At 47.1% G+C, this 22,620-nt stretch overlaps 1 protein-coding gene across 5 annotated transcripts in view; it reads right to left on the reverse strand.

Moving 5' to 3' along the window:
- ZNF385A (zinc finger protein 385A) overlaps window positions 1-22,620 on the reverse strand; it is a 238,716-nt gene that overhangs the window by 68,825 nt on the left and 147,271 nt on the right. The window contains exon 1 of one of the 5 annotated variants that reach the window (XM_048489924.1): window positions 11,686-11,845. The exons of the other annotated variants lie outside the window; for them this stretch is intronic. Within the exon in view, the coding sequence (XP_048345881.1) occupies window positions 11,686-11,832 (147 nt within the window). The 5' untranslated portion in view covers window positions 11,833-11,845. Of the gene's footprint in view, window positions 1-11,685; window positions 11,846-22,620 lie in introns of those variants that run through there. 5 annotated transcript variants of the gene reach the window in all.

Below are 22,620 nucleotides of genomic sequence, written 5' to 3' on the forward strand. Positions count from 1 at the left end.
TGTAACTAGATAGGGACCTAGGAATTGTCACCTTTACTCTATCATGCTGGTTCTATCCCTTTGATGTTAGACTGATACTCCTTCCTTCCGGCTTCTTCTCGAGACCTCTCCATCTTACTTTCACCATGCCTAGAGGGTGGAGGGGTGCTCCGTGCATCCATCACCATCCAGCTAGATTAGGATAGATTAGTGAACCTATCTACCTACCTTTCTATCCAGAATGGAGTTCACTAATAAATACTCTTTTTATTAGAACAGAAACTACAACTGACTCCAACTTTCTTTTGCGTAAGCTTGAACGCACATGGGATCCTTCACACGCACGCACACGAGGTAAGGCTTCTGCTGTGCTCTAAGCTAAATATGAAAGGAATAAACTCCAGTACCAGGAGTAGTTATTCCAAGAAGTACTTGGATAAGGGACCACCAAGGAATACCAGGGTCACTATGCAGAGGAAGGCCATGGCAAACCACCTCTGTTAGTCTCTTGCCTTGACAATCCTACAGGGGTCCCCACAAGTCAGCTGCAATACACATACTTGTAACACGTGTACATGTGACATTTGGATCAAAGCCACATGGGGGGGGGGAATCCCTCACTCCTGCTTTGGTTTTGCTGAGTTCTGCACCCCATTATCATTATTTTACGTGAAAAAAGAAGAGTCTGAAAAAAAAACCTTTAGATCTATGGGCTAGGTAACTGTTACTCCAAACAAGAAAAACTCATTGCACATGCCCAAAGGCATTCTATTGTAACATCTTCCATTCTCAGGCTAAAGATGGAAAATTACAAAGCTCGTCTCTGGATCAAATTAATTTTGGGTTGGACAAGAGGATTTTCCAGTTCTCAAAATTCTCGGACGGGGCTGGGTTAAATAGCAATAAGCTATTGTAACTATTGAGCAGCAGCCAGCCAGTGAGAGCCACAGGAAATAATAAACCCTTCCCTCTGTCCTCTCAACGACAGTCAAGGCCTCGGGATATTTCTCTTTCTGCAAACCAACACCAATAGCAGGGGCCAACTGTGAAAATTCCCTCATACTAGAAAGAGGGATAAGCTGGCAGGTGGCCTATCACAATGAAGTTCCGAACTGGACCCTACATCTGTATTGCAGCAGAGCCGAACTGGGCCAGGCATGAAAGCCAAACCTTGGCACAACCTCTTTTGCCCTAGAATAGGGGTAGGGAACCTGCGGCTCTCCAGATGTTCAGGAACTACAATTCCCATCAGCCTCTGTCAGCATGGCCAATTGGCCATGCTGGTAGGGGCTGATGGGAATTGTAGTTCCTGAACATCTGGAGAGCCGCAGGTTCCCTACCCCTGCCCTAGAAGCAAGAAAACAAATCTGTATGTGGCAAAAATTTACCTCAGGACCCTGAGGCCTGCAACTTAGAGCACCCCCACCACATTGTACACAATACCTGCCCCCATGCTGTGGGTTTGGCCCAAAGGGCTTCCGTTTGCTGATCCCTGTAATTGTAAAGAGGAGGTTCTCATATTGCAATTCGTCAAGACAGGATAAGATCAACTTTAACATTATTATTCCCATTCTCATCATTACTAAGAAAAGCATTTGATAATCCCGACACACCCGGATTGAAATCTACTTCCAGTCCTCATACCACTCAACCACGTGATTCTCTGAGAATTAAATGTAGGGGTGTGTTTTTTTTCACACCATGATCCTCATTCTTGTCTTAACAAGTTACTGACCCCTACTCCTGTGAAGCCACCTTCACATTAAAAAAAGTGTTATCTCAGTCTGAAGTACCTGTCACTATTTCTGGTAATGCAATTAAAATCCACACTTTATTCTTAAGCATATGGTGCGCAACAGATGCAGCAGGGCAGAGGAAAGAATCTGTCTCTTGTAATGGATAATTAGTGTATTGAATTCCCTGTCATGGGATTTATTGCTGGCCACTGACTTGGACACCTTTTAGAAGGGATTAAACAAATGCACAGAAGATAGGTCCACTTATAGCTGTTAACCAAGTTGACTGAATACAGGACAGAAACTGGCTGGCCACCTTTTCCCTTTCATTTCACCCACTATTTCCTTGGTGTAGGAATTTAGAATGGCAGACTCTAATCTGGAGAACTGGGTTGGCTTCCCCACTCTTCCACATGAAGTCTGCTGGGTGACCTTGGGCTAGTCACAGTTCTCTCAGAACTCTCTCAGCCCCACCTACCTCACAAGGTGCCTGTTTGGGGGAGGGAAAGGGAAGACGGTTGTAAGCCACTTTGAGACTCTGTACAGGAAAGAAAAGCAGAATATAAAAACCAACTCTTCTTGTTTCTGATATTCTATGCATTATTTATATTTTGTATCATTAGTTCATTCCCCCTCCAGTTTGATTATTATTAGTAACGAAAGTGTCTGCATATTATATTGCAATTGTTGATGTCTGTACGGTGGTTTTAGTGTTGTAAGCCATGCTGAGCCCCCTGTGCAGGGAATGGAGGTCTATAAGCCCAATAAATAAATAAACTACTGTATATAAGGATGATATATTTCTGGTGGCAAGGTTGGGGGCATTAATACAAGGGGGCTGCAGCCTTCACACCCTGTTTGCAGGCCTTCCGGTTGGCCACAGTGGGAAGCAAGATGCCAGACTGAGACCAGACAGATTACCGAAGGAGGAATAACTCTGCCCTTTGACAGTTACGAATGTGTGTGGTTAAGTGATATTGTGTGTGTAAACTGTCATCAAGTGGCAGCCAACTTATGGTAACCCAGTTGTGTTTTCCAGACAAGAGACTCACAGTGGCGATTTGCCATTGCCTTCTTCTGCATAGCTACCCTGGTATTCCTTGGTGGTCTCCCATGCAAGTATTAACTACAGCTGACTCTTGACTGTTTCCAAGATTTGGCAAGATCAGGTTAGCCTGGAAGATCCAGATCAGGGCCCTTTCTAATGAGCAATTCTGGCTTCCGTATTAAAAGAGCCTCAGGAATTATAAGTGGAATCCAGAAGTCCCCATTCCTAGCTCTACTACTCAAGCAAACCACAGAATAGATTTGAAATTTGCCAACATTCCCACTAATTCCACTTGTGACATATAAAAGCATCCTCCAACCCTCCTGCGCCCTGATCCAGGGAGCAGGAAAACCAAGTGCAACCCTGCACTCTGTCCAAGCATCCTGGTCTCTTGTGCTCCATCCTTCTGCAATCATTTCCTATCTCAGCTTTCAAGCATGGCTCGCAGTGCTGCAGAATTGCTGGGCGGCTATCATTCTCTGCAACTTGTTCCTTCTCCAAGAAGGTCATTAAGCCCCAGACTAAATGTGTCACCGGATGGAACTGCCTTGGTTCGGTTGCAATTTTAATGGGGGAACTGAGACGTTTCTGAGAATCCAGGATTTTTATATGCCAGATGGAAGTCCCCTATGGAAAAGGAGTCTCTTGACCAAAGCCTGACATCTTCTAGTACAGTGGTTCTCAACCTGGGGGTCGGGACCCCTTTGGGGGTCGAACGACCCTTTCACAGGGGTCGCCTAAGACTCTCTGCATCAGTGTTCTCCATCTGTAAAATGGATAAATGTTAGGGTTGGGGGTCACCACAACATGAGGAACTGTATTAAAGGGTCACGGAATTAGGAAGGTTGAGAACCACTGCTCTAGTAGAAATGCACAATCAATTCAGCAGGGTCCAAAAATGCGCCTGGAAGACAGCCCCTAGGGCAGTGATGGCGAACCTATGGCACGGGTGCCAGAGGTGACACTCAGAGCCCTCTCTGTGGGCACGCACAAACAGAGTTCATCTTGTGGGGGGGAAATTACTACCCCCCCTCTAGGCTGGCCTGGGCCGCTGGGCTCGATTATTAGCATTAAACCTAAGACCTAGTTTTGGGGAAGAAGTATAGGTAACCCTGTTAAGCGCTGTTAAACCCCACTGATTTTCATGCAAAGAACTAAAGCGCAATCCTTTACCTGGGAGTAAGCTCGGTTGCTGGCAATGGGGCTTGCTTCTGAGTAAACCTTCCTACGGTCGTGATTCACCCGTTCGAAGAGTTGCATGGTTGCTTCAAAGCAGGGGGTCCCCAAACTTCTGGCCAGGGGGAGGGCCAAATGTGGCCCCCCCCTGAAGGCATTTATCACAGCCCACCAGGCATGGCCGTGATATGGCTCCATTCATGTGCAGTGGGGGGCTCGAGGGAGAGGAGGAACCAGCCCCAACGGCTGTTGATTACCCACAGTTACATGAAGGCACCCCAAATCTCCATGAATTTTCTGACCCCGAGTTGGAAACCTTACATGTGGCAATGCCTGCTCCGCCCTTCCCTCTCAGCTACTCCATGTGTTGCTCTCAGGCTTTCTGTTCCGCCCTCCCACTCCCATTGGCATCCAGCCAGGCTGGCGAATACAAAGCGCTTCGCTGGCTGCCTAGGGAGGGAAAAGAACAGGAAGATACCTGATCCTGGAGTTAGATGGAATGCTTCATTAGGAAAGTTCTGCTTTTTTCAGGGGAAGGTATTCCACAGCCTCCCCAACAATATTTGGAGCCCACCCTGTACTTGACATACTTTGGTCACTGTTCTAAAAATAGACCATGACAGAAAGGCTGAAAGGTGAAATCAAACATTTTACAATCATTTGTGCATAGGAATTTGTTCATAGTTTTTTTTAGTCCGGCCCTCCAACAGTCTGAGGGACAGTGAACTGGCCCCCTGTTTAAAAAGTTTGGTGACCCCTGCTTCAAAGCAAAGCCACCAAGCTTACTCTTGAGTAATGCACGCCTCGGAGCCAACCATGTTTTCTAAACTAAAACCCCGGTATTCAGATTAAATTGCTGCGTTGGCACTTTGTGATAAATAAGTGGGTTTTGGGTTGCCGTTTGGGCACTCGGTCTCAAAAAGGTTCGCCATCACTGCCCTAGGGACTCTTTTCTGCCTTCTCTCCAGCATTCCGGCTGCGCGTGCAAACAGTATCTTCTCCTGCCTGCCGTCTCACACACGCACTGCCTGGACAGCTCCCCCCCAGAAGCAGCTGCATGCCCAATGGCTCCTTGTAGCGCGAGAAGATTTGTTCCAAAGAGGAAAACATCTCTTGTTATTCTTCGATGCCTTTGGGCTCCTCGGACTCTTAAGAGCTTATCCAAGGAAAACAAGTCGCCAGCACTTTCCTCGCTCATAGCACCCCTCCCTTTGCGCTGCAAGGACAACAAGCAAGCAACCCCAAATGCAGGAGGACGGAAATTGTCCTGCTCAGCTGTGGCCAACCCTGCAGGATCTCTTCCAAAGCCCAGAACTGCCCACCTGCCAGGTGGGGATGTAACTACATCTTGTCATGACATCCAAACTAGCAAAAAAAAAAAAAAACCCGTTCAGCAGATATCAGATCAAAATGATACCCAGGCTAGAAATAGATGCCCTGGTCTCAGCGTTTGACCCAGACAAGCCAGGAAAGCAGTAGGGGGCTTTAACTAAAACACACACACCCCTCCCTTCCTGGGCTTTGCATAAATATGGCAGAGGCTGTTCTAATTCTGATGGCTCACGTAAGAAGAACAAGAGTTTGGATTTATACCAAAGCTTTTTCTCCTATAAGGAGACTCAAGGGGGCTTACAAGCTCCTTTCCCTTCCTCTCCCCACAACAAACACCTTATGATGCGGTAGATGGGGCTGAGAGAGCTCTGAGAGAACTGTGACCAACCCAAGGTCACCCAGCAGGAATGTAAGAGTGCAGAATCAACAGTGTTCAGTTCACTAGATAAGTCGGCCACTCATGTGGAGGAGCGGGAAATCAAACCTGGTTCTCCAGATTAGAGTTCACCTGCTCTTAACCACTATGCCACGCTGAAAGGCCACATTAGAGTATTCCTTCAAATCCAGATTCTTCTTTCCCACATCAGCTACCTTCCAGAAAGTGCAAAAGTAGAGTGCAGTGGCATTGCGCCAACGAGGCGGGGGTGGGCGGGTGGCATCGCGGCAGGGGCGCAGGGCGGACTCAAAGTGGCCTTTGGAACTTCATAACAAGAGACAGCTGTCTCTCCCTATTCCCTCCCTCTAGTCACTTGTTCTGTCTTCTGGGAGAATCCCTCTATCCCCATTTCAATCAGTCAGTGCTAAAACCAGACTTTGGATTAGAAAACAGCACAGATCCCCTCACAGAGTCCCTTGAATCTGAGGATGTATGATTTGTGATGGGCCAAAGCTTTTTTCAGAGCTTTTTAGTACCTTCAATACTGTCTGATTAGATTGGCAAACAGGAAATGGTCTCAGGGACTGAGGATCTTCATTAAACAATCCTTAAACATCAGGGTTGCCAATTTACAGGTGGTGCCTGGAGATCTCCCACTATTACAACTGATCTACAGGCAAAAGAAAAGACCCATTCTCCTGGAGAAAAACGGCTGGTTTGGAAGGTGACTCCATGGCATTATATCTCAATGAGGTTCTTCCCCTCCCCAAACCCATTCACCAGACTCCACCCCCAAAATCTCCAGGTATTTCCCACCCCCCAGTTGGCAACCCTATTGTGCACAGAAAAACAACATATTAAGGCAAAAGTTCTAGTCTAGACTTCTCCCTGGCATCTATTTTTCTTTTCTTTTTTTGCATAGAAGAATATTAAATCATGTGAACTCCCTTAACCCACCTCCAGTCTGAAGTGGTATGTTCCACACATATGTTTACCAGTTCATTGAGGACTACGCCATAGATGTAAAGTCTGGTAAACCCTAGGACCGTGGTGGCGAACCTTTGGCACTCCAGATGTTATGGACAGTGGTTCGCCACCACTGCCCTAGGAACTGTACCTTAGTTCCCCAATGTCTGTGCATATACAAAAGCACAGACTCTCCCAACACATAAAAAAACAAAAATAACTGCATCTTTGCCTCTGAACAGCATCATCTGCTTTTTCAACAGCTTTGAGCCTTCTTGCACCAATTCACATCCTGTCTACCTGAATAAAGAACATCCTTCTGTTTCCTCAAGGGTTCTTCCTAACCTTCGAGAAACAAAACCTTGGAAATGAGGGGAAAGGCAGTCTAGAGTTTCATTTTAAGAATAGGAATGGCACAAGAGCTGAACAACTAGAATTCCTAGCATAGAACAGGCACAGGTTCTTGGGCTGAGGTGTGTTAGGAAAGTGATGGTGGCAAACCTGAACATCGGAAGTTCCAGGCTCCACCTTCCAGCTTTAAGGGGGGAGCTGAGTTAATTTCTACAACCTCCAGTATTTTGTTTATTCATTACATTTCTACTGTGTCCGTTCCACAAGAAGCTCTAGGAGGTATTCACTATTCTCTTTCCAACAACCCTTTGAGGTAAATTAGGCTGAGAAGAAGATTTTTGGATTTATACCCCACCTTTCACTCCTGTAAGGATGCTCAAGACAGCTCACAAACCCCTTTTCCTTCCTCTCCCCTCAACAGACACCTTGTGAGGTGTGTGGGGCTGAGAGTGTTCTGAGAGAACTGGGACTAACCTATGGTCACCCAGCAGGTTTCATGTGGAAGAGTGGGGAATTGAACCCAGTTCTCCAGATAAGAGTCCACCGCTGTTAACCACGACACCATGCTGGCTCTCAAAACTGGCCCAAAGTCACTTAGGTTGAGAAATGGACCCAAAGTGGCCTTTGGAATTTCATGAGTGAGAATTTGAATCTAAGCCTCCCTGTAGCTAGGTACATTAAGCCCTGCTCCATAGAAGGTGTGTTTTCATATAAAATAGAAAACAAAAGCAAGACAGGTTAAAAATCCAGGTTTTTGTTCTCAGACTGGCATGAACCAAAAAGTCTGGTGAAGGTGTCCAACTCTGGCGCTTCAGATGTTCATGGACCACAATTCCCATCAGTCAGTAGGTCCATGAATCTGAAGTGCCAGAGTTGGACATCCCTGGTCTATTGTTTACAACAATGCATTCTAGGGTGTTGTGTGGTTTCCAGGCTGTATGGCCGTGTCCTAGTAGCATTTTCTCCTGCATTTTTGACAATACAATGCATTCTAGACTTTCCATAGTTTTGTTCCATATTTAGAATCACAGAATTGAAAGAGACCCCAAGGGTCATCAAGACCAACCCCCTGCAATAAAGGAACACACAATCAAAGCACTCCTGACAGATAGTCACCCAGCTTCTCTTTAAAAACCTCCAAAGAAGGAGACTCCAGTATACTCTGAGGTAGTGCATTCCACTGTCCAACAGCCCTTACTGTCAGGAAGTTTTTCCTGATGTTTAGGTAAAATCTCTTTTTCTTCACCTTGGATCCATTACTCCTGGTCCTAATCTCTGGAGCAGCAGAAAACAAGCTTGCTTCCTCACCAACAATTTAGAAAGAGAGGCACTTTCATCCTTATGCACATGATGCTTTAGAGTTAATGAAGGAGCAAGAATTAACAGTCCCCTCAGAGGCCCCGTCCGGATGTTTCACATATGTGAGTTGCTGTTCTGACCTAAAGGAAGAAAGTCTAGAGCAGTGGCTCATGCAGAGACAAGATATATAAACTCCTATGACAGCAGAAAATTCTGCTGTATTAAGAAGGAGCAAATGATTCTATTGTACCCAGCACAGAAACACAACAGACTTACGCAGCAGAGGCTGAATAGAAAACGGCAGGGCTACAACAATGATTCACGCAGAGAGCTAGTAGCTGCTTCTCAGTGGGTGTATAGTTCAGCCTCAGAGGAGCCTCTAATTATTCAATAAATGTATCACAGAAAACTAGCAGTTTTCTTGTAGCAACAGGTTTGGAAATTATTGGGTTATATGACACCGGGGGTGGGGGGGATTAGGGAGCATGAGAGAGTCAGGTTCAAGTTCTCGCTCTGCCACGAAGCCCGTCCCTCTCTCTCTCAGTCTAACCTCCCTCACAGTATTGTAGTGAGGATAAAATGAAGAACATAAGAAAGAACATAAGAAAGAGCCTGCTGAATCAGACCAGAGTCCATCTAGTCTAGCATTCTGCTACTCGAAAGTGGCCCACCAGATGCCTCTGGGAGTTCACATACAGAACGTGAAAGCCATGCCCTTCTGTTGCTGGGAGGCAATGTACACCAAACCAGAACTCCGGAGTAAGGGAGAAATAAAAATAAGCTATATAAACAATTAGGGAAACTTTTGTTTGATCATCAACTCAAAGAATCTGCATCTAACATTTACAGGAGTTGCAGGTGGTGGGGGAGGGGGTGGAAGTCCAGATTCCTGGGCTCAGCCCCAAAATCTGAAGGGGAGAGGAGTGTAGTAATTACAGGTGGAATGGGTGGGCCCCTGCACTGTGTTTCAACCCAGGGTGGAAGAGGGAGAGGAAGTAATTGCCTGAGCATTATGAAAATGGATCTCCAAAAGCCAAGATCCCAGATTACTTAATAAGTCACCAACCTATCCATAGAATGGACCACTGGAAAAAAAAAATCAGGATGAGAGGAACGGAAAAGGAGGTGCCAGAGAGAATAAGAATCAATGAAGAATAGTAGCAGAGAAGCCAACTGGAAAGATCAGAAGAGGAGCAAAGAATATAAGAGGAGGAGTAGGAGGAGTTTGGATTTATATCCCACCTTTATCTCCTGTAAGCAGAATTAAGGTGGCTTACAAGCTCCTTTCCATTCTTCTCCCCACAACAGACACCTTGTGAAGTAGGTGGGGCTGAGAGAGTTCCGAAGAACTCGCCCAAGGTCACCCAGCAGGAATGTAGGAGTGTGGGAACACATCTGGTTCACCAGATAAGCCTCAGGTGGAAGAGTGGGGATTCAAACCCAGTTCTCCAGATTAGAATCCACCTGCTCTTAACCACTACACCATGCTGGCTCCACACAACATCATGGGGGGTGGGGGTGGAAATAGTGGTGAGAGGCTGGTAGGCTGGTTTGCAAGGAGACATCTGGCACCTTGAGGAAGGGAGAAGACTTGCACAAGGTCTTTTACTGGGGCATAGATTAGCTGGGAGTATAGAGGGAAAGCCTTCTGTGTATGCATGAACAGGCTGAATGGGAAAAGGAAGGCAGTTGTGCCTATATAGTCCCTGGAGACTTTGCAATGTGATGTTTGCTTAAAGAATTGAATTAGGATCTGGAAGACCCAGGCTTAAATTTGCAGTTTGGGCTAGTCACATCCTGTCAATCTAACCTACCTTGAAGGGTTGTTGTGAGGATAAGGAGGAGGAAAAGACAAGGATACCTTGGAGAAGGGGGGGGGGATGAATAGGGATCTTGACACTGCCTGGAAGAGCATGGAGGCTGTGAGCCAGCAGAGAAAGAAAGGGGTGTGCAAAAAAGAGAAGAGGACTTAAGGTAGCCACCAGCTCCAACGTAGAGACACCTGTTTGGAATGCAGGCACAGGATGGACAGAGAGATTCTTGCACACCTGCCCCAAATGCTAATGGTCAGACGTTAGTAAAGCAGCCAGGAAAAGGGGTGAGGGGGGGGATTCTGGAAGGCAAGCCTGCCTGCTGGAACTGCCCATGTGCAAAATTTGGCAAGACGGATGCAAACTCCCATGGGAGATGGGGTTGGGGGGGAAAGAATGGCTTACAATGCTCCCTATTGTTGCCAGCCGGAAGAGGGAATTCACAAAGAGGCAACAATCCTAAACCCACCTTCCTCCTTGCCTGACTCATAACCCTATTAAGCAACCCACCGGGAACTGGAAGCCGCAGTGGTGTTTTCGGATGAGTGGGGAGAGCAACTAGAATTCTTTAAGTTCTCAATCTAACAGGTTAGAAAGTAGCCTCAGCACTCCTGGAGAATACCGTTTTCGGCTCCCAGCAAATAAGCAGAGTCCGGTACATTATATGGCAGGATGCCGGGGGTGGGAGTGGGGGGGTGAGTTGTTGCCCCAGTCTTGGGGAGGGGGAACAGCGGGTCAATCAAGCAGGCATCCATCTGATGGATTCCAGAAGTGCATTGACAACCAAGAGGTCTATTTGTCATTAACAGTCCAAGTCTACGGGGAGTTCCTCCACTCTAAACCAATTAATTTCAATGGGATTAGACGGGAGCAACTCTTTTAGGATTGCACTGAAGGAGGCGTGAGTGGCTGCCTGACTGGAAGGCAGAGCGCAAGACCCACCAGGGCCGCTTTTCTTCCGCTGGCTGTTTCGGATTAGGAAAACTCATTACAAGGGAAGTGTCATTTTACCGGGAACAAAAGCAAGACAAACCCGGCCAGACAGGGGAATGGTGGAAAACACACCACAGCTTTCTGCCCCTTTAGTAGAGACCTGAGAACTGCCTAAGGACGGATGCATTTCCACACGCACCCCTCTCCAACATCCCTGCTTGCAAACTTTGCTCACAGTTCCAGCAAAGCAAAAGGGAGGTGGGGGTGGCAGGCAAAGAAATAATTGGGGGGAGAGAGAGAGAGAGAGAGAGAGAGAGAGAGATGGAAGATAATCCAGAGGCCAGCTGTGCTGCAATGACCTTTTCCTTTTTTTCTTAAGAAGGCGCTGAATAGAGAAATAGGGGAAAGTTCTCTGCCCTCTCCCATCATGCCACCCCGCAGTGCCATCCCCGCCCCCCTGCCGCTCCTAAGCAGGGGACCAGGGCGCCCTCTGCTTACCCTGCACGCCTTCTCTGCACTGTCCACTCCAGGCAAGTCCCTGGGTGCATCCCAGCAGCAGCCGAGCACGGAGCGCCCTCCTCCTTCCCAGGCTGGGGAGGAGCACCCAAAGAAGCCTCCCTCCCTCCCACCGACCCACCTACCCGCTGGCCGGACTGGCTCCCGTCACCAGAGCCTCACCAGAGCTGCTGATCGGGATGGGGCTGTGCCTAGATGCGTGGGAATCCTCCCCACCAGCCACCTTCTCTCCTCTGAATCCCACAAGAAGAGAGGGGACAGAGGCTGGGGTGATCTCTCTCTCTCTTTCCTTCTCTTTCTCTCTCTCATTCACAATCCACCCCCCTCCATCCCTTTTCCATGAGGCCCAAAGCCATTCTCTCTCCCTCTCCACCCCCGTAGAAAGGAATTCTCTGCAATGTCAGACTGCACAGAGGCCCCTCCCGCACCTGCAGAATAATACCCTTTCAATCCACTTTGCAGCTGGAATTAACTCTACAGAGTAGCAAAATCCACTTGCAAGCAATTGTGAAAGTGGACTGAAAGTGCGGGAGGGGCCTGGGATTCGACACCCCTGAGCATGCACAGAGTGCCAGCCTGTGCTACAGTGCCCTCCCATCGTTTGCTGTTAAAGTACATTGATGTTCCTGCTCCACTACCCTCCTCGTATGATACTCTCTTATCCCTTCTTTAGAGCGTTCAAAGGGCTTTAAAATCTTTGCAATCCCATGGGAGTCATGGGTAGGCCTGGGGGCATGCCTCACTCACACCTTTTGCTGATGGGGGAGGTGAATGGGGAGAAGAGGCGGAGAAGAAGAAGAAGAAGAAGAAGAAGAGGAGGAGGAGGAGGAGGAGGAGGAGGAGTTTGGATTTATATCCCCCCTTTCTCTCCTGCAGGAGTCTCAAAGGGGCTTACAATCTCCTTGCCCTTCCCCCCTCACAACAAACACCCTGTGAGGTAGGTGGGGCTGAGAGAGCTCCGAGAAGCTGTGACTAGCCTAAGGTCACCCAGCTGGCGTGTGTGGGAGTGTACAGGCTAATCTGAATTCCCCAGATAAGCCTCCACAGCTCAGGCGGCAGAGCGGAGAATCAAACCCCATTCCTCCAGATTAGATACACGAGCTCTTAACCTCCTACGCCACTGCTGGAGAGGACTTTGGTTAGGAACTCGCAGCTCATGTCTAGCAGTGCTGGGATGGTGCTCATCAATAATCAAGCACTACTGAAATCAATTTTCAGTGCCGATGTGTTTGCGTTGCGTGACAGCAAGTCACTTCTGACTCACAGGCAAACCCTATTAATTCATTAGCTCCAAATAACTGCCTGCCTGGTCTGACAAATTGAGAGCCGTGGCTTCCTTCATTGAGTCAGTCCTTCTCAAGTTGGGTCTTCTCCTTTCGAAGCTACTTTCCCCTTCCTCTAGCACGACTGTCTTTCTTTCAGTGCGGACACTTGCATCATAACATGACTAATAATGCACAAGGGTCTTCCTGTACATGCGAACAGCTTGTTGTGTTTTAAAGTGCTGGTCTTTAGTACTCATTACGTCTCATTATTATTCATTTACAGAATAGTACTTCTGACTTACAAGCAAGGCTACCAGCTTGAATTGCTCCTTTACTTTTGCAACAGCACGTGCACAAGTACATATGCAGGATGGGGGAGGAGGGGAATAGGATCCCTGTTTTCCTTCCTTCCTGTCCCTCCACAGCTGGTGACGCAAGTTAAATCTGGGCACTTGAACTCAGAGCCTTCCATAAGCAAAGCATGCGCTCTACCAATGAGATACTACAGTCACTGCCTTGCTTGCTGCAGCAGATGGGTGGGGGATGAATGAGCAGCGCCGTTCTTCTACTTGAACACTGCTCTTTTTCCAGGAAATGAAAGTGGTTTCACTCTGGTTGCAGAGCAGCATGCTAGCCAGCCAACACACAACACACACTGTGAAAGATTAATTGCATTCCACCTGGCTAACCCTGTTCGCAAACGCTCTATAATCTTAAAAATGGAGATTAAAACATGGAGGAGAGGGCAGTGGCATGCACAATGGGGAGTTCTGGATCACCGTTGAGGAGAAAGGCAGGGTATAAACCAAATAAAATTAAACCTCTATGGTTTCCCCTCTCCTCCCAACGCTAAGCCTCTCTTATCCCCATTTTACAGGCGTGGCAGGAAGACTCGCTTGGAAAGGTGTTTTGATCAAAGCCACAAATCCATGGCAGATGGGGGAGACCTCAAACCCAAGCCTTCTCAATGTAGTCCAGGTGTGTGGGGGAGGCACATCTACTTGGCTATATTCTAGACCAGTGTTTCCCAACCTTTTCAACGACATGGTACCCTTGACCTCACTCTTCATATCTCAACTGTACCCCTGCCATCCCCCACCTTCCCCTCCCAGTGCCCCTTCTTGCCACCACCCCCCGCCTTCCCCTCCCAGGGTGAAGGGAAGCATGGGGGGGGGGGAAGTGGCTGGTGACCTTGCGGAAGGCCTTGCCCCCCTGGGCCAGCTCCATGTCCTTGCTGGCACCGTTGGGAGACACCACAAAAGTGGGGGGGGGGGGCGGTAGCGTTTCTTCAGTACCCCTGGGACATGCTCACGGCACCCCAGGGTACCACGGAACCCTGGTTGGGGATCACTGTTCTAGACTCTAGAATCTAGAGTCTAAACAGGAAGCTAAAAACCTTTTTTTCTAGGATGACAAAACTGCCAACTGACTGGAAACCTCTGGAATGTGACAGAGGCAAAATATTTTTTAAACGGGCAGCCAGCAACAAGCACCTTAAATGTATGATCCTAAGCAAACTTATCAGGAACAATGGATGCTTAAGGCTGCACTGTTAGGCTATACGCATATGTCCTGTCTAGTTTGGAGATCCCTCTAACATGTAAACAAGCATAGCTTAGAATGTGCTAATGTGCTCTCCCGCTGAAATCAGAAATGATCCGAAAAAGGACATCCTATGGTTTATACCCAAGGTTATTATCCTAATTATTCTCAATATGCAATCATTCATTGCACACACAAAATGCTCTGCAGCCTTGATGGAGAATTGCTTACCAGAAAACGAAAAACTCCCACAATACGAAAACCAGGGGGCATACATTGAAAATGCTGGGGGGAAGAATTAGGATGAATAAAAGGAAACATTTCTTCATGCAACGTGTGATTGGTGTTTGGAATATGCTGCCATAGAGGTGGTGATGGTCACTAACCTGGATAGCCTTAAAAGGGGCTTGGACAGATTTAGGGAGGAGAAGTCAATGTATGGCTACCAATCTTGATCCTCCTTGATCTGAGATGGCAAATGCCTTAGCAGACCAGGTGCTCAGGAGCAGCAGCAGCAGAAGGCCATTGCTTTCACAAGCTGCATGTGAGCTCCCAAAGTCACCTAGTGGGCCACTGCAAGTAGCAGAGTGCTGGATTAGATGGACTCTGGTCTGATCCAGCAGGCTTTTTCTTATGTTCTCACATCTGGCTTGTTCTTGTGCACAAAGATATGAAGAAATTAGCCAGTGAAACTTTACAGAGCTTAAGGACACACATGATCATTGGCTAATGTCAGCGCACTAAGCAACCATAGCTAGGTATAGCTACTGGGGTAGGTTGGAAAGCTGGCAATCCCCCATTTATCCCACTTAGAATGTGTATAAACAAATCAGGATCACTAATTCTCCTTACAGAACAGTCCTGCAGCGGTGCTTTTGTGCCTGTATTACGGCATTCTCTTATTCCTTTGGTTGTACGTACTGTACAGGGTTTTTTTCTGCATTGATTTTAGCTATTTTTAAAAAATAATTTTTATTTTACCAACAAAAAATCACAGGACAGGAAAAAAATTTAAGAATGGAAAATAGCTAAATATAACAACAACATTAGTACAATTTTAAAAATAAAGGATAAAAACTGGAACAAATCAAAAAGAAAAAAGAAAGAGGAATATAAAGAATAGGGGAGGGTACTTCTAAGAGCTCACGGCTTACCTAGTCTTGCTGATCCTGGGTTTTCTCAGAACTAGTGGGTCTATGTCAAACGCCCCCTAGTCCACCTGTCAAATTTTAGGTCTGGGGAGGGGGGTGGGAAACACTAGCTCGACAAGCTAGCGAAACAGCTCCTTTCAGCAAGAACGGCTAGGAAGAAGAAGAGTTGGATTTATATCACCCCTTTCTCTCCTATTAGGAGACTCAAAGGGGCTTACAAACTCCTTCCCCTTCCCACCCACCCCCCACAACAAATACCCTGTGAGGTAGGTGGGGCTGAGAGAGCTCTGAAGGACTGTGACTAGCCCAAGGTCACCCAGCTGGCGTGTGTTGGAGTACTAGAGGCTCAACTGAAGTGAACTCTTTCAGATTCAAACCCAACTGGATCCCCACCCAGTCCAATTCTGTCTCCAAGCTCCACAGGAGCAATAGTCTCAAACTGAAAACCCAAGGCTCATGAGCATCCAGAAGATCTAAAGAGTCTGAGAAAGCTGTGTTGTACATGAGTAATTTCCATACCAGGCATACTAGGATGCCACTAGAGAACACCAGCAGGCTGGAAGAAACACACTAATTATATAAAGACTCCTGGAAGCCCAGCATCAACATTCAGGGGAAGCTGCCTGTTGAATCTCTGCATGATTTACTAACCATGCTTTACTTCCTTTCAGTCACTTAGCATTTGACTGACAGTTCTCTCGCACTTCTAAATCAAATGTGATTGAGGATACCCAGCAGAATTCCCAGTCCTCACAGAAGGCTGCCCATTGCAAGCCTTCACAATCCTATGCCGGAGGTTGTCTCCTTTCATTCGGGAAACACATTAAAAATAGTTCCTCATAAGAACTACAGAGGCACTCTCAGGGGCAACTAACCAGAGGCGGGATCCAGCAGGTTCTCACAGGTTCCCAAGTGTAGGTTACTAATTATTTGTGTATGCCGAGAGGGGGTTACTAATTGGTGATTTTGCCACGTGATTTTTGCCTTAGTTATGCCCCTCCTCTCAGCAGTAGTGTGCAGAACTTGAAGCAGTCTAGCAGGAGGTGCACCGGCGTGCGTGGCAGCCTGCGCCTGCGTGCATTCGTTTCCCGCCCAAGGACCTGCGCAGCGGCTGTGTCCTTGCCACAGCCCCGCCCAGGAATGCCCCGCCCCCAGAATGCCCAGCCACGCCCCCATTGTGCCCTGCCCAGCCCCATTGGCGCTACACCACAGTTTGAATCCCACCACCATGGGAACCTGTTACTAAAATTTTTGGATCCCACCACTGCAACTAACTCTTATTTCCTTTTATCACATACTAAAACAAAACAATTCTAGTTACAGTACAAGACTGAAGCGTGCCTCCCGTTTTAATTCAGAAAAGCATGCCCCAGATATCAAAACTGGCCATAAAGGAAGGTCTGCTAATCAATGACAGGGCGTCTGCTTTGCCTACAGAAGGGGCAAAGGTTTGGTCTCTGACATTTGCAGTTACAGAGAAACTGGTTGCAAGGAATAGGAAAAACTTCTTTTTGTTGCAGATGTGAGAGAACTGCAGCCAGTTAAAGCAGGGCATGCTAGGCTAGAAAGACCAAATAACTTATTATAAAGCAGCTGCAAATGCCCAGGAGCAGCAGTGGCATAGTGGTTAAGAGCAGGTGCACTCTAATCTGGAGAACTGAGTTTGATTCCCCGCTCTGCCGAGCTATGGAGGCTTACCTGGGGAATTAGATTCGCTTGTGCCCTCCAACACATGCCAGTTGGGGGACCTTGGGCTAGTCACAGTTCTTCAGAGCCCTCTCAATCCCACCTACCACACAGGGTGTTTGTTGTTGTTGGAGGTGGGGGAGGAAAAGGAGATTGTCAGCCCCTTTGAGTCTCCTTGCAGGAGTGAAAGGGTGGGCATAAATCCAAACTCCTCCTCCTCCTCCTCCTCTTCTTCTTATATGGAGGGAAAGCATGAAATCATGCACTTGTCTGAGTTCCGAGTCCTGCCCTTGGCTACTGTGGCAACTCCAGTAGTAGTTCCTATACTTCCAAGGTTATGTTTGCAGCCATGAAGAACAGAAACTTGTTTTTGACAAAAAAAAAAGATGCTCACCAATTTTGATGCACAAAACCAAGGCTCCCCAACTTGGCACTCATGGGCACCATGACATCCACCAATACCTATTCAGGCACCTGCCACGTGTTTTAGGGAAATGGGAGGAGCCAGACAGGGTTTTGCCCAGCAAGGTTTCTGACTGACTACTGGCGATTTGCAGATTTTTCAAAAATGTTGCTTCTGTAGCAGCTGCCATAGTTTGTTACTGGCCCCACTATGCCATGTCAAAATTCAAATGTGCTCACAGGCTCAAAAAATGGTCTCCCTGTACAAACTACACTACCATATTTTCTTACTCATCTGCCAGTGTTCACAGCAAGGGGTAGATCCACACACAGTAGCAGATATAGAGCTGAAGGCAGCTTCACACAGGTCCAACAAGCAACATCTCTTCACACAGGAATTTTCAAGGGGCTTCCACTGAACAGAGATGTGCTGCCTCCATTCTGTCTGTGTCAGTTTTGATGGCAATTGTTTCCCCCACAAAGAAAGAGTTCAACTATGCAGTGCCCTGCTGTAACCTGGAACGATTTCTGTTCAAGAAGAGTTTGCTCTATGAAGATGTTTTATCCCCACCCCCCACCCCAATTGAAAGAAACATACTTAACTGCCCCTGTTTGATCTTCACAGCAACTCTACAAAATAAGCTAACAGAGTGAGTGGCTCAAGGTCAGCCAGTCAGTTTCCTGGCCAAGGGAGGATTCGAATCCAGACCACCCTACTTGTAGACTGACATTCTAACCAGGACGCTGAAGCAACAGACTGCCTCATCAGCTATCTATGAATAACAAAGCTGAAACGGTTGAACATTTTCAAAGAGAAACAGTCCTTTTGGTTTATGAGTCTCACATCCACTGCGCCAATTTGTGTCATGTGGAGATTTAACTAATTTAATTGACTAATTATTTAAAACCCAGACAGTGGAATTTTTTTTTTGCAAAAAAAGAAAGTAACACATAAAAAGAAATATTTATTCCTTTCAATCATCTTTTTCCGTGTAATGTTTCTCATGCTGGTGCGCACAGGCTGACTTCAGAGCCCGAGTGCCAACCGCTGGGATGGGCACTGGGCAGAGCTGGGCAAGCCAGATTGAATTGCTGCCTCTTTGCAGCAGGTGCAACCCAGACCATGTGACAGGAAGAAATCCAGAGCTCGCCAGTTGGCATCCATCTTCCCCCATGCTCCAGAGAATGTGTGCATGTGAGGGAATGTGTGTGCCCTCATGCACCCACTGCACGCTCATGCAGCAGTCTTTGGTGTAAGAAGAGACGTGACCCAAATCACACACAAAAAGCATCCCTGTTTTCATCTGTGAAATGTTGGACGCCGTTCTTTGGCCGAGACACCATCCAGAGCGTGCGGTGCTGTAGCAACAGTTTCCTCAGGCATCTTCCGCGCACCAACAAGAGACACCCAATACTCCTGGAACAGCTAATCCATACTGCATCTGATCTGCATTAAAAACAGCCTGCTCCACCTTCTTTCCCGAGATCTAATTGCCCAGGGATTTCACAACCAGCCAAGGTTCCAACGGGGCTTCCCATCTTAAGTGAAAGGAGCAAATGGGCCACTTATTTGGCCTTTACATAATCATCTCCCATGTGTGCTGCACTGAATCCCATGGAGGGATATAATGAAGTCATTTTAAAAAAAACAGAGAAATGATTATATAATGCAATGGGCAGCCCCATCCAAAGCTGGAGGCAGTGGGACACAGCACCAATGCAGTGAAGTCCCACCACCTCCAAGAGGGCTTTCTGCCAGAGCAGGGAGCAAGGAAAAGCTCTGAAACCACCCTCCACACACATTGCCGGGAAGCCCCGCAGGGCTCATAGGACTTATGCCACCAAAAGGGACTCCAGAGCAACCCCGCCACAGCCCAGGCTTCTCGGTTTTGCAGTGAGGGGCTCAGGGACAGGCTGCCGCCAACACATGTGTGACCTCTGCTGGGGTAAGTGCCCTAGGAAGAGCAAATGCACTGGCCCTTTTGCCCCCCTTCCCCCCCTCCTCCATTGGATGGGGCTCTTTAAGAGCAGTGTGTGAAAATGCCCTTCAGTGGTCCGGTTGCAAGGCCAAATACACACAGCAAGAGCAAGTATCAAGGATTGCTCTGAGGCAGAAGAACCAATTCAGCCCTGACAATGTGTGACTGACAATTTATTTAAGATTCCAGATGGAAATCAAGTTAGGGCAGAAGAATCAGGGATGTGCTTGTTGATTGGGTTTCTTCTCAGTGCGTCCTAAATTGTAATTTTTCTTTCACTTGTATTGAAACACTTGATCATTCTTTGTTTGTATGCCCTAAATATGATAAGATACGCAGAGTCCTCCTCTGGCAAAAATGACTGTACCACTTCAGAGTGCCTTCCACATCTGAAAGTTCCTTCACAAGGGATTTTTTTTAAAAAAAATTCTTCACAGGAATAGAAAACCTCAGCCAGCAGAGATAAAAAGATTCCAGTCAGTTTCTTACGACACTGACTTCCTGTTTGCAAAGACTTTTTGACATTGGGGAGTCATTCTAAAAATGATCCTCCACCTCAGCAATCTAAAACCTTGCGTTTGCGTATTTTATTTCTGGCCAAGGTGTAACTCGCTACAGAATCTGACTCTTTGTGAGGTGCTCGTCATTTGATGAACTGATTCAGTTGAAGGTGGAGGATTCTCTATTACACTTTTTGGGAGGGGGGGAGGAGAAGGAAAGGACTAAGCAGTGCAAAGAAGAGGAGAAACAGGATGCAGGATGTGGCTGTTGCTAGAGAATGGATGTGAGGCTGGATTGACAGGAGGGCTTGGCAAAGCTTTCCATTTCTAGAGACAGCCAAGAGCAATATTTGAGGACATCTACTGCGTGTGTGCAAAGAGTGCTAGACAGTGTGCTCAGCTACACCCTGAAAGGAAGAAATAGCATGCCCAGAGGGGTCCTGAAGGAAGATAAAAGATTCTGAACTTTGTTTTTTTTTTTCTGGCTGTTTGCAACCCCAGGACATCTTGAAGACATCTTCAAGCTAGAGCTTTCGAACGCTGCTCAGGGCCAAGCTATACATCAGGTTGGAACTCAGTGACATTTTTATTTTTACTTGAAGGTAGTTGGGTGAGTGCAGAGTCTAATCAGCTTTGGCAGAGGGAGTTTTAATCCTATGCCACTGTCCCATTTGCATACTCTGTGAAGCTGCTGCTTAACCATGTAAAGGAGGGGAGACAAAAACCTTACGACTGTAGCTAAAGACAGAGATAGATTTGTAATGGCAGCCCCAGTGTTCCAGTGCAAGCCAGGGACATCCACACACAATACATGGGTAGCAGTGTGTGTGAACAAGATCTTGGTGGACTGTAAGTTAAATATGATGCAGCAGCAGAAAATGCTAGTGTGATCTTTGTGTGTATCAACAGAGACGTAACATCCATGTCACAAGTTGTCATAGACCAGGGGTAGGGAACCTGCGGCTCTCCAGATGTTCAGGAACTACAATTCCCATCAGCCTCTGTCAGCATGGCCAATTGGCCATGCTGGTAGGGGCTGATGGGAATTGTAGTTCCTGAACATCTGGAGAGCTGCAGGTTCCCTACCCCTGTCATAGACCCACTGTACACTGCATTGGTCAAGCCACATCCGGAGTACCGTGGGCAACTCTGGAGGCCTCATTTTGAAAAGGATGTGGACAGAACGAAGTGGGTACAGCGGAGAATGAGACAGAAGATTCAGGGATAGGAGACCAAGCTTGGTATGAAAGGCTGAGGGACTTGGGAATGTTCAGCCTGGAAAAGAGGAGGTTGAGGATGGACACGATTGCTTTCTTTAAATATCTGAAGGGCTGTCAGTTAGCAGAAGGCAGAAAACTGTTCCTGTCGGCAGCAGAGGATATGACTCATAATAATGGATAATGTTCCACAATAATGGGTGGAAAGGTACCACCTAGATATTAGGAAGAATTTTTGTACAGTAATAATAGTTCAGCAGTGGAATCAGCTGCCTAAGAAGGTGACGAACTCCCCTTCTCTGGCAGTCTTCAAGAAGCAGCTGGACGAACACTTGATAAGGCCATAGATGTCAAACTCAGACCCTCCAGATGTTCATGGACTACAATTCCCAGCAGCCCCTGCTAGCATGGCCAATTGGCCCTGCTGGCATGGGCTGATGGGAATTGTAGGCCATGAACACCTGGAAGGCCTGAGTTTGACACCTATGCTTTAGACTGATCCTGCATCGAGCAGGGGGTTGGACTAGATGACCTGCATGGCCTCTTCTAACTCTGTGATTCTATGAATCAAGGTCTTCCCACATAATGTACTGTTTGGACTTCAGAAAAAAGCTTCCATCTAGGACATGCTGACAGAGGCTGATGGGAATTGTAGTTCCTGAACATCTGGAGAGCCGCAGGTTCCCTACCCCTGATCTAGGAGATCAATTTGATCTTGGAAAACACAGAAAGATGGAAAGAGGGCATTGAAATGGAAATGAATGGGGCTGCCTCAGCTTCTATTGTCAGAGATCTCCAAATCGATATCTTAAAATCCAAGTCAATGTAAATTCAGGACTACAAAATGCTATTTTCATTCTAGAAGCATGTTATTCTCAGACACTAATTCAGAGAAAAACCTAAAATGGTTCACCCCACACAGAAATAACACCCAAGAGGAATGCCAAGGGATGCTAGTTACTTGTCTTATATTGCCCTCCTTAAAAATACTTTCCTGGAAGTAAGAGCTAAAGAATAGAATGGTCTTTACTTTTGAGTAGACCGGCTTAGGGGTTTGCCTTATTCCAAACACGTAACCGATGTATCCGGCAAGAGTTTATTCTATGTCGGCTAATCTGGATTCAGTTCACTCCTGATTACTGGAGTGTCTGAAAATGGGGTGCCTCAGGAAATGCCTAGGAAGTCTGCCATGGGGGAATTCAGCAGCCATAGCTCTTATGTAACATTGTAAACTTGGCAAGAGGAAGAGACAGGCTGCGATTTCTGGCAACACAGAAGAGCAAAAGGGTGCAAGAGAGACTCTCAAAATCAAGCAATTAAAAAAAAATTAGATGCACAAGATGTATGATTTCTAT

The sequence above is a fragment of the Sphaerodactylus townsendi genome, linkage group LG03, assembly GCF_021028975.2.
Source record: "Sphaerodactylus townsendi isolate TG3544 linkage group LG03, MPM_Stown_v2.3, whole genome shotgun sequence".
Lineage (NCBI taxonomy): Eukaryota > Metazoa > Chordata > Lepidosauria > Squamata > Sphaerodactylidae > Sphaerodactylus > Sphaerodactylus townsendi.